Source organism: Pezoporus flaviventris, unplaced genomic scaffold, assembly GCF_033815535.1.
Source record: "Pezoporus flaviventris isolate CSIRO_AGI_PZ_B2104156 unplaced genomic scaffold, CSIRO_AGI_Pfla_v1 ptg000029l, whole genome shotgun sequence".
NCBI classification, from domain to species: domain Eukaryota; kingdom Metazoa; phylum Chordata; class Aves; order Psittaciformes; family Psittacidae; genus Pezoporus; species Pezoporus flaviventris.
Genome location: NW_026892577.1, coordinates 18335126 through 18347255, shown reverse-complemented (window position 1 = coordinate 18347255; position 12130 = coordinate 18335126). Strand labels below are relative to the sequence as shown.

General features: G+C 44.0%; 1 protein-coding gene across 1 annotated transcript in view; it reads left to right on the top strand.

Moving 5' to 3' along the window:
• Nucleotides 1–12130, top strand: part of LOC133272323 (uncharacterized) — a 29429-nt gene that overhangs the window by 16416 nt on the left and 883 nt on the right. Inside the window, exons 3-8 of the mRNA XM_061459429.1 lie at nucleotides 465–626; nucleotides 3168–3351; nucleotides 4329–4483; nucleotides 5698–5724; nucleotides 7174–7292; nucleotides 11695–11814. Coding sequence (XP_061315413.1) covers nucleotides 465–626; nucleotides 3168–3351; nucleotides 4329–4483; nucleotides 5698–5724; nucleotides 7174–7292; nucleotides 11695–11791 — 744 coding nt within the window. The 3' untranslated portion in view covers nucleotides 11792–11814. The remainder of the gene's footprint in view (nucleotides 1–464; nucleotides 627–3167; nucleotides 3352–4328; nucleotides 4484–5697; nucleotides 5725–7173; nucleotides 7293–11694; nucleotides 11815–12130) is intronic.

Genomic DNA, 12130 nt, shown 5'->3' with positions numbered 1-12130 from the left:
CATGTGCCTTTGGATAGGGGCCAAGCTCAGCTTCACTACACATTAAGTGTGAGTTGTGCTGGGGGCTATGGCTAAGTAAGCCATACTAACCCCAGCCATACCATACAGTAGAACTATATTTGTTTGTGAGGGTCCTGTGGCAAGTAAAAGACAAAAATAACCCTGGTGAAACAGAAACTGGTTGACATGAGGTGGTCCTCTGTGTCAGCCTGTGATCAGTCAGATGAGTTCCTCTGATGGCACATAGAATCATAGAATCGTTAGGGTTGCTAAGAAATTCATAAAAGAGCTGTGCGCAAGCAATGCTGTAGTTCAGACCTACCCATAAGCAAAGCCCCTTGCAAGAGGAAGCATGAGTGTCTTCACTGTAGCCCACACAACTGTAAGGACTGTTCTGGGCTCCCAGCTGCTAGCAAGAATTGCTCTGCTGTTACTCCATGATCCAAGACGCGTTATTATTGCAGATGAACCAGGGTAACAGCAAAGCCCTAGGATCTGGTCTGGGATACCTGGAACACATTTGTCAACTGATTGAGAAGATTGGGCAGCTGCAGGAGCACAACATGCGTCTCCAAAAGCAAGTGTGCAGCTTGCAGAAAGAACAGAAGATCAGCCAGATAAAAGAGGTAAGCAGACACCATAGTATCTTCAATTAAATTATATACTCAAGGCCCAGGTCCACATTTAAAGTTCCAAGTCTGTGTAAGAGAAGATGCTGATCTACTTGACCACATACTCACCTGGGCTGGGTGCTCTGGTCTTCCAGAAGCCTTCACCCACCATAGTGGGCTCACCTTCCCTTAGGGTGGGCTTGGGTTTCTGTTCTTGTTCAATTTTGTTTCCCAGGTGTGCTTGCTTCTGTTGAGTTAAAAAGTGTCCTAACATCGTGCGATGGCCAGCTCAGAGTCAGTAGCTTTTACTTCTCTACAGTTGTAAACTTCTCAATAACATATCTCCCCGTCAATGCTACCAAAACAAAATCCATGATCCTCCTTAGCAATTGTGTTTTGAATTAAAAGCTCTTTCTTTTCCTTCTGCTTTCAAACTGTCAAAATCACAGAATTTCCCACAAAACAGATACAATGGGAAAGAGAAGCAGTGGTACTACTACCCAACTCCATACTCTCTCTTCCTGCACTTCTGAGCTGCCAAATGAAGAATCTCTGACATGAAACATCTTAGTGCCCCCATTTGTCTTTTTTATCATCCAGAGCTAGCTAGGGAATTTGACTGAAATGTGCAGATTATTTCAGCATCCTAAACAACATTTTTGAGCCTCTGCATATTTCGTTCAGCTCTGTCCCATCTCTGCTTCTTAGTTCTTTATTTTGGCCATCACACCAGGTTTCCAGCTTTTTTCCTCCCCTCCCTTTCTATTTATTTTATCACTCCCAAAAGAACAGAAGGGGTCTATCACACTCAGCTATTTCTTCCTAGCCATGCTGTGGCAAATCTTTTATTCTCCTGACAGTGTCATTCCTCCCCTAGTGCCACCTGCTGGGACTGGATCTGCAGTAGATGACTGACTCCTCTTCAGAGCCAAAGAAAAGTTGAGTCAGGTTGCAGAATAGCCTGTCATTTCCATGTACCCATCTCTTATGCTCAGAGGAATGCAGTCTCCTACATAGAGCCTGGGAATTGTTAACGCATTTCCTGAAGCTTTACAACTGTGGGTCATTGCTCAAAGTAGCTCTTCCAAGCTGCAAATTCAGGGTCAAATCCTCATCTGGCATATACACCCCGTCCTTCCCAGTTCCTACTGAAATGAAAGGCACCGTGCTTTCATTTACATATTTTGAAACATGGGTCTTCTTGGTATTTTCCAAGATGTCTCAGCTATGCCTTCTCAGCCGTATTTGTCCCCTACTGTTTAGTGAGGAATTGGACATCTAGATGTCCAACTGCATTTGCACCATGCTCTGCATGGGTGTTCTCTCTCGGGTATCTCTGTGGTTCCTGTATCTCCTATATCATGATGGAGCTCCTATAAATGGTGGAGCAGCTCTCCATCATTTTCCTCTTCAGAGTCACAGCCCCTCTTTGTAGAAGAGGAGCACTATACTATACCCATTTGCCATGAGATGTGAAGGTTGCTGTCCACATCACATTTTGGAAGGCATCTTAAGGCTGCTTTCCAAACCATATTCAATCTCCATGCAGACTATAAGCATAGAAAGGTTTCCATGCCTCAGACGCATCTGTGGAAGACACAACCCCAAGAGCAGAGATGGGTTGATGTAGTACTATGAGCTGGCCATGAGGACTGTAGGTAGCCAGTGCTCTCAATGGTGTTCTTGAGAGCTGTACAGACATCACCACAGAGACTGATGACATTTTGATCGTGGGTCACAAAGGGAACATAGTTACTCCACATTCTTCAGTTTACCAGGAAATCTTTAATGCTGTGGCCATTAACGCATCTTTCAAGAGACTTTCAAAGCACCTCTCAAAGGTAATGTGAAGTGCCATGCTGCTGTGGTGTGTATCCAGAGGAGATGTTAAAACTGTCAATGGCCTGGGGATCTCCAGAGGTGCTAAGTTGGTGTTGGTCTGTCCTGGTTGCAACACCAATAGTTTGGCTCCCTTTCCACTTCAGCCGGATAAAGCTCTACCTGCTTTGTGCCATGGTAAACTCTTGTGTGACATGGCTGTGCAAGGTAGAAAATCTTCCCTGCCCACCACAACTAGAGCAGAAGTACAGCAGCTGAAGTACCACATACAGTGAATCTGACTGGTAATATGAAAGCAAACTATGGCATCCCATCAATAAAAATACAAGATATTGTCTGTGCATATTCCAAAACAAATAGTGCTGTCTTAAAATGAGAGTCATTATTGTAACAGATCTGTTTATTTACACAAATGCCTTAGCTGAGCAGCCCTGTGTTTAGAAATTTGTATTCAATTCCTTCTGGGAAACAAGCGCAAAAGGTGCTGAGTTAATGTAAGTTAAACACCAATGAGCCCATGAAAAATTCTATGTTGCCTGCTCCAGGCTGCTTAGCCTTTTGTAGAATTAAATAGTTTGTCTGGGTTCTGATGGTTCTAGGAAAACACTGGGCATCCTTCACTGTAATGACTGCAATTTCTCTGTACCATCACACCACCCAGTTACCTTGGGCCATTGCAGCCTGAGAGTCTGCATGCTTTCTTTTTGTCCGGTGTAGGAGTACATTCTTCAGCATTGCTCCTGTGGAGCTGCCAGTGTCCTCAACTCACACCAAGATGTGAAGACATCTTTTGCTGGGAGAAGCAGACCTCACAGCCTTTTAGTTCAGACTGGAAACCCATCTGATCTTTCCATCATCCCAGAAATAGGAGCAAACACTGAAAGGCTGAGCAGCTGCAATGGTGAGTTCAAATGCCTCAAACCTGTCCTCCTCCTTGCCACCAGTTGGTGAAATAAGCTGACCAGCAACTTCCTTTTCCCTAGGAAAGACAGATGAGAACAGAGCAAGTTGTTAAAGGAGCTAAACTTTAGCTGGAAATCTAAGAAACGCAATTTAAAATCTACTCCTAGGATTTTAACACTTGCTGCTTCACATGTGTGAAGCAAGGCTCTTTGCTCTGCAGCTGTGGCAACAAAGATTAGGACAAATGTGTTATAAAATGGGTCTCTCTTTTGGAAACTTAGCATGCTTGAATGGGTTTGTTAGTGGAGTCCCTCCATTTGGCTTTAAAACACCACTAGCCAAGGTAGAATATGATCCAAGATGGAAAGCCTTATGCCTTTAGTCTCATACCCTCTCAAGCAGGCACAGAACACATTCCTGGAGGATGACTTATTCTATATAGACCAAGTGGAAATAAGCCCCAGCTGCAAAGCTTGGATCCAGAGAACAACTTTTCCTGAAGGCTTAGAAAGACTGGGCTCAGCCTCCTGATGATAAAGCCAGCTGAAAAGTCTGGATCCAGTGTTAGATGTGAGCCAGCCCACTAAGCAAGGCTGATTAGTTTATTTCAAACCTTGGACTTAAGCCTGCCTCTAATACCTGGTGAAATGCAGAACATCAACACACCTCCTAGCAGAGTTGAGTCAGAGTGTAAATGGCCTTTGGGATCTCTAGTGCTGAGCAATTTCAGAGCTCTTTCCTGGCAGTTTCAGAGCAGTTCTGGAAGGAAAATAAGACCATGTGGAAGCAATTAGAAAGTCCTGTTGTGGTCAGACACTTTTTTGGAGCATTTATCTTCTTTCCACTGCAGCTTTGCATGAAAGCAAATGGGTTCTCATCCCATCTGGAGTTGCAGCTTGCTAGCAGCATTGCCCAGAGGCTGTCCTAACAGGACATTGATGAGAAACATGAGCAAATCCTTCCATTTCATTGCAGGAGGTGAGAGATACCCAGAATTAGGAAACAGCCAACTGATGGTGGGACTCAGGAAGCTGTCAAACAGTCGGAACAACAAGGAGAATGAGTACAGAGAAGCTGGTAGTATGACTGAAGTTCAGGCTTTTCCATCAAAGGACCCTGCAGTAAGAAAGGTGAGTGATAAGCTTGGAGTCAGACTCCAAGTGGGATCTGTAGGAGAAGCAGGGAGAAGTTTGCTCAGGCAGATCAGAATGGGGTGCCATGAGAACAAGCCAACCCTGTCTGGTAGGGAATGGTGCTGGGGCACTGAGGGCCAGGCTGCTCTCTGCCTCTCTGCTCCCAGCCTTAAAGGAAGGCAATGAATATGTCTTTATGCTGAGAAAGGCACAAGCAGAGCACTGGTGCAGGGGAGTGGAGCACTGCAGACATCAGCATGGGCTTTAGCTCTCACTACAGATAATGCATGAACTCTGCCATAAGTATCTTCACTACTGCTGCTACCCAGATTAAACCAACTACGCATTCATTACCACATATAAAAAAAATCTAGTAGGTCAAATCTTCATTGGCGACACTTAGTACCGGACTAGCAGCATATCAGTATAATTAGCTCCAGTCCCCAAAGCATGTTTCAGACAGCCAGGACGAATGATTTTCTTCTCCCTTTCTTTCCCGTTGTTTGTGGCTGCCTCAGCATTTTCAGGTTCCGGTGGGAATCAGAACTGCTGAAATGCCAGGGCAGAGGCTCTAATCACAGTATTCCCAGCCCGACAGGAAAGAGGAAGGAGGAGGGCTCTCACGGGAAAGACCTCATGAAATTTCCACCCCAAAGTTGCAAATAAGTTGCAAACGTTTTGATGAAACATGTCACAACCAAATCAAGGCCGAATCCTAGAATGTGCTCTATGTTCTGCCTTGTGTCCAGTCAACTTCTGGAGTGCAAACATTATATTAAGCAAATAGGAAGCCCTGATGATTTCACAGAACTGCAGAATCAAGATCCATCTTTAAACTAAATCCTCATGCTCTTTTTGTTACAACACACCTTAGTATTGTCACTTAGTGCTGCATTTTGTACCCTGAGCATTAAATGCCCCATTTACTTCTAAAGTGAGGTACTGCGTGGGAATCCTGCTGCACAAGTCTGGCACTACTGGGTGCTATACACATGAACTGGCAGTCTAAATACAAAAGAGAGGTAAGAGGTGGAGAAGGAAAGAAGGGATTATCGCACATGTGAGGGACTGAACTGTAAAGAGATAAAGGACTTCACAGAGGCTATGGGTGGACTCCAGACCAGAGCTGAGAATAGAGCCACTCTGTTCCCAGCACTGTTGAGATGGTCCCTCTGTCTTATTTATCAGTATTATTTGCCTTTTGTTTTTAGGGTCTAGACGTCAGCAAAAACATCTCGGTATGTACTGCCTTTCCAGAATATATTTAACTAGTACCTGCATTAGCATGGACTAAACCCCTGTATAGTGCATGATATTATACATGAATAAAAAAAGGTTCACTCACTCCCAATGTTTACTATCAAAGCAAGAGACAGACATATATGTTGACTTACTTGCATGTGTTCTGCTGTCCTCCCACCCCCGCTGCAGACAACAGCTAGCTAGCCTTCAGGAACAGGCAACTGCTCAGGCTGTCACATGAACAGTGCTTGCTTTTCTGGGATACCACCAGCACAATAAGGGACTAACTGCTGAGATCTCCAAAACCCTTCCACGGCATACATTAATCCTAGTAGTAAACACAAAGGTTTGATATTTCCATGCGTAAACAGTCTCACTTACAGGCAATTAACTCAATAGCACAGAAACCAGTGTTGCAGTTTTCAGCTTGTGCTCCCAAGGTGGCCACAACCCATGGAGTAATGGCTCTGCTGGTGGCACAGTGGGAAGGCACCTCGAGACCTGGCAGAACAAAGCCCCAAATGTGACAATGGTTTCAGAACGTCATTAAATGGAACCATTTCTTCCCACTGCACGAGTCTTGGGGCATGATCCTTTTTATTCTGTTCCCAAGGTTTTCCAGCCATTAGTTTAGGAAATTTAAAACAATGTAGCAAAAAAAAAAAAAACAACAACCAAAAACAACCCCAAAAATCCCAGCAACCCATTAATTTTTTTGGTGCATGGCTCCTTTACAGTTCAAGAGTCCAGATGAGCTCACAGCCCGAAGAGAATAAACATTAGGGAAGGCCTCATGGGACTCCCTGACCTCCTGATAATCTCTATTAGCATTTCAAATGTAAGTGCCCAAGAGCTGCAGCTTGCAGACCTGACAGGAAAACAAAGGCTTGATCTCTTCTAATTCATGGTCCACAGAAGTCATCACCTTGAAAAGGGATGATACCAATGCACCTGGCCTAATAGAAAGGGGAATGGAGTCAAGCTGCTTTTTTGTGTTGTTTTTGTTGTAAAGCCCCCCTGGGTGCATACGAGTAGGTAGGAAACCAAACCTTTAGCACAGTATAACAATAAGGTAAAACGTGCCATTCAGCAGCTACTCACTCCCTAGTGAAGCGCCTTCACTCTCTGAAACCTTGGGTCAGAAAGGAGTGTCCTAGTAACAGAACAGAGTTTGGTGACAAAACAGAAGAAGAATGGTATTAGTGACAGTTGATCCATCCTGTCTCATTGTGTCCCATACAAGTACAGGCTGGCCACTAGGCATCATTGCAGGGTGGGTGCGTGTGGGGGGTGTCCTGGTACCTGACTCTTATCTGTCTGAAATAAGGAATCTCCCCTCTTCCTACCACCCTGGAGTACCCTGAAGTATCATATGTTGGCCAGATGAGGTCTGCCAGCAGCTAGCCTTTGGTGCTTCCAAGTTGTGACTTCTTTTTGCTCCCTAGGCTGAGAGCCATGCTTGGGGGAGAATGAAAGATCTTATGAGGAAGACACGTCTGAGAAACCAGAACAAGCTGGGTCTGTCCTCTGCCGCTCTGAAGAGGTCTTGTCCACAGCTGTACAGGTAAGGCAGAGCTGTGGGAGATTTTCAGTTAGTCTTTGGGAGGAGGTGATGTAAGATTTACTTCTGGTTGCTGCTGGCTGGAGAAGATCTCTCCTTACATTCCCTCCATTGCATGTAGTGATCCTTGCCATTTGCCTCCTTAGTGCCTCAGGTGCTCTAAGATCCTAACTGGATAATGTTACCTGTGTGAAAATAATGGAAATGTTAGAGTCCCTAAAAGAAGATACATATTCCCAACAGGGCAAGGGCATGTTGACAACTAGTCAGAGCTTGCTCCTAAGCATTACAGTCAAGGTTAATGCTGTCCTCTATCCACCTTCACACTTTTCATCTAGTGGAACTGTAACCCGTCTTGCATCTGATGTGTGATGGGATGGGACAGTCAGGATTAGCTGGAAGGTTTCCTGTCAGAAGATGACGTGAAGGTTGCTGAGTATGTGCTTATGGGTGGGATGTGCTTGTTGCTGGAGATGAACGTTTGGGTCAAGCAAGGTTTAATTTCTATTAAGACATCTGTGCGGGTCCTTTGAGCAAGTTTGTCTACCAGGCTAGTTACAGCCTGGCTTCTGAGCTATGCTATGCAGTGCATGTCTCTCTGAGTTAATGAGAGTGCTGCCAGCTACCCCTTGCACAGATATTCCCTGTGCGTTTGCCAAGATCTCCCAGCTGGTCTGGTGAATTTGGGTTGTTTGTGTACATAATCAGGTAGCAGGAAGAGACTGGGTATCTTACTCACCAAAGCAGGAGCATTACATGGAGCTGCGTACCTCCCTGTGTTTTTTCAGCTGAGGTCTCAGTAACCTTATGTGAAACAGCTCAAATGTGCTTAAGCCCTCCTCAGATTTTAGAGGGGGTGGTGATGGGGGAACAGCAGTTGTTTAAGCACTCTGGAATGTCCCATTGTTCCCCTTAGCCTGTACCTACCTTAAAAAACGCGTAAGGGAACTGGGAATCTCAAAATTACATCTGGAAAAAAAATCCGCTGTAGTTCATGGAGTGACTTTTCCAGCTGGGAAAAGCTTGCTTGGAGCCCAAGCACACGTAACAGGCAAGCTTCCTCCTATTGTTTGGGAAACTGAAAGAAACACAAAGCAGAAAGAGATCAAACAGTTCCATCTAAAATAGATGGTGAACCAGCTGGGGTAAAAATGTAAAGTCTTGGGAACCTTCCCTCTAAACCTGAATAGAACCAGGATTTTATTTGGGTTTCAGAAAAGTCATGTCTCTTATGATCTCCCATTTGTCCCTTTCCCTGCAGCACTGAGGACACTGTGAGAATTGCAGGCTAGGTCCTTGGCTTCATAGCTCCTAACAGAAACAGCTTTTGCTACTTCCACATATGTATTGGACAGCTACTAATGCCATGGAAATGCTGTACAACAAGATGCCAAGTTGATGATTTTTTTCACCTGACTGTAACTGGACAGCCCCAGATATCTCATACACTAATTTTTCCAGGCTGCTTTCCATAGCTGATGAATGGCCTTCTCTTTTCTTTCACTAACTTTCTTCTCTCATATATCTACATAAAACCCTTGCCTCTACTCATGCCCTTCACTGCCTGTTCTCCTGCTTCCTGCCTTTTATTCCCCAGCCGTACCTGCATTTGGTCTTGCCCTTTTTACCCCACACCCTGCAAAAGCAATGCACACTGGGCTTTTCACCAGTGCCTGAAAAAGCTGGGCACCTTGCTTCTATGGCATTTTGGATACGTAGTGGCCCTCAGCTCCTTTGAAATAAAAAGTTAGGTTTAGGGTTAGTGACAGGGCTTCAAATGCTGCTGGAGAAAAAGCGAAGCCCTTCCTGCGGCAGAATGGCAAAGCAAGAAAGTCTTGCTTGTCTACAGCTCTTGACAAAGCAAACATTGAAGCCCTGATACTCTCAGCATTTAAAGCCACTGTCTTTGTTTTAATTTATGAAACATGTTTGTCCTGGCTCTGGTTCTGTTTGTACATGCAGGCGTATGGAATTGGCTGGCTTTTGCTTACCCGGGCTTCCTTGGTCACAGAGACATCTCCCAAGGTGTTGCACTTGAAACAGGTTGGAGCCTAGTGCCCGGTATTAACATGCAGCTCTGAAGGAAGCAGAGAGGTGCCTTCCAACCCAAACTATTCTATGATTCTCTTTGTTGCTTTTAACACCCATTCATTTGGGCAATTAGGGAAAGTCTCTTTGTTTTTGTTTTTATAACTAGGTCAAAGCAAATCCCTTTTCATGCTCCCACTCTGCTATGATGAATGATCTGCTCAGGGCAGTTGTTTTGGTTTTCTTTTCTTTTTCTTTTTTTTTTCTTCAAACATCCACGAAAGAATTCTCAGAGTAGAGAGAACTTTGTTCTTCCAGCACAAGAGAGGGGGGCCTGCCAAGGTAAACATACTGGCACAAGACTTGGTGGTTTGTCATACATTGTTCTAAACAGGCTCCGGTTTTCATTTCATTTTTCTCTTCCTGCTGGTACATTTACTCCTGCAAAGCAAAATTTTGTGCAGAGGGCCAGAAGAGGCTGATGAGCGACTTGATTATAGTGTCACGAACTTAAGCAGCACATGGGCCTGGATCTGACCTAAGGTGGGGAAAGTAGATTTCTTCCCCAAATTATTGCAGAATGATCCCTCCACAAAGAGCAAGGAATTACTTCTAGCTCAAATGACCACCAAGACAAAAATTTGTTGCCCTTCCACTGTGACTAGTTTGATAATGATAACAGACGATATGGTCAACTACTTGCCCTTGTTAAACAATTACAACCTGATGCTGCTTTGAACAGTTGTCGTGGTTTAAACCCAGTCAGGTCTCAGTAAGCAGAGAATCTAGCCTGATATGTAAAGGGGCTGAAAATTCTGCAGGAGCCAACCTTGATCAAGTTTTTGCCTATATGTTGCCACTCCATCTGACATTATAAAATGTGTGAAGTTGGCTCTGGCTAGAATCGTGTTACAATCCCCAAAACCCAGGGTCAAGGAGGAGCAAATTAACGCTTTTACATGAGTTTTCCTTACTTTCCCTAGCTCGCTTTGAGGACAAACAGAGACATGCAGCCTTCCACTGCTTGCCGTTACTGCTGCTGAGAAGCAGACTGGCCCAGCAGTTGTTCCAGCCCTGGCATAGATACAGAGGCAGCTATCTCAATGAAAGGAATTGTGTTCAGGAGCTTTTCTGACGCTATCCCCAACCCCTTTCCAGGGCGGGGTCTAATTTGGGAAGCTTTGGGCAATCCCATTCTGGCATTCCAGCGCAGACACACCTACATGTGTATCTGTGGGAGTTGCAGTTTTAATGCAAGCTGCGTGGGAATGAGCTAAACTCAAATTATGATATCTTTCATGGTAAGGATGCTAGTTTCAGTTTGACAGCCACCAAAAGCTTGCTGCTGTAGGATGACTACTTTGTGGTTAGGGTAAAGTAAGTTAGGAAGGACAGTGGAGTCCTAATATGACGATTCCCATCTTCATTATTGTATAGCAAAGCCGAAAAGGGCCCTAGAGCCTCATATCTGGGTCCAAACACTGCCCTTCATGTGGGAAATTACTGCCAAGAGATCTCTGTGCTCAGGGTTGCAAAGCAGCCAAAGAATTAAAGAATAACATCAAGGCAGACGTTTGACAATTCCACTGAAAAAGAATTAAAAGCTGAACAAGACAAAAATCATGCAACGTTTAGGTCAAAAAGAAAACAGATTTGTAGCTGGCAAAATAAAAAGTCTGCACCACATCAGTCAGGATTTTGAGTTGAAAATTTGTAAAATTAAGGATTTGAAGCAAATAGAAGTTACTGTTATTGTAAATAAATAGCTTTGAAGTATTGTATTAAACCCCCCCACAAAACTATAGCTTTTCTTTCTTAAACAGCAGCTATTTTTAAAATAGTGTTCCAGAAGGTTTGTCTTCCATAGCTCCCAGAGGGCTGAGCTAAGCCATTACAACCAAATAGAATGCATTACACTTATTTCAATCGTATGTAATAAATGATGAACAAAAAAAAAAAAGTTGGAGACAGTCTGCAGCACCTAGCTTACTGTTGCTCTTCAAAATGTCTCATTTCCTACTTACTACTTCAGGCCAGAGTTTTTAACTTCCCTGTGACATTCATCCACCAGTCTCCCCCCTTCGCTTCCAGCTAGGCAGAAAATAGCGGTTGCTGTCAACAAACTGATGCTTGTGTTCATCCATTACATTGTGACTCTGTGCCAAGTGCTGCATTTTGTCACTCTTTTTTTTCCTTTTGTATGCTGCCACAAATATTTGGACAGTGTCTGTTTTGGAATTTCAAACTGGAGAGGGGGAAGCTGCTCTGGGTGCAGCTTGGATGTTAAATACATATGCACAGCATATTAATACTAAAAACACAGCCATGTGTTCTGACTGCTGGGTGTCAATTTTAATTGTATTTTTCCCTTTCTAAGGCCAGATATTATGTCTTCAGAGCTAAGGAAAACTGAGAGGAACTCCATGATCGTTCTGGGACAAAATACAAAGAATGAAAACATATGGCCTTTCTGATAACCTGAGTCAAATGGGATAAGGTAAAATAAGTAAAGCAGCATGTGTTTCTTTGTGGGTTTGAGGGTTTTTTTTTGCCTCTTCTCAGCACAGAAATGAGACAGTCCTGTACCTTCATCCAGACATGCTCCAACATGAAAGGACATGAAAGGACAACATGTCAGATTTTTGAAGTTCAAATTATATGGATTCATGCCAGCTGAGGACTGGCCCATATACCTTCATTTTAATAGTTCTCACTTTGACAAAAAGCAAAACCAAACAACCAAAACCAAACACAAAACACAATTTAAAGGTATCTGTATTCGTACAGGCTACATCATGCAGCCTTTTCGTAAG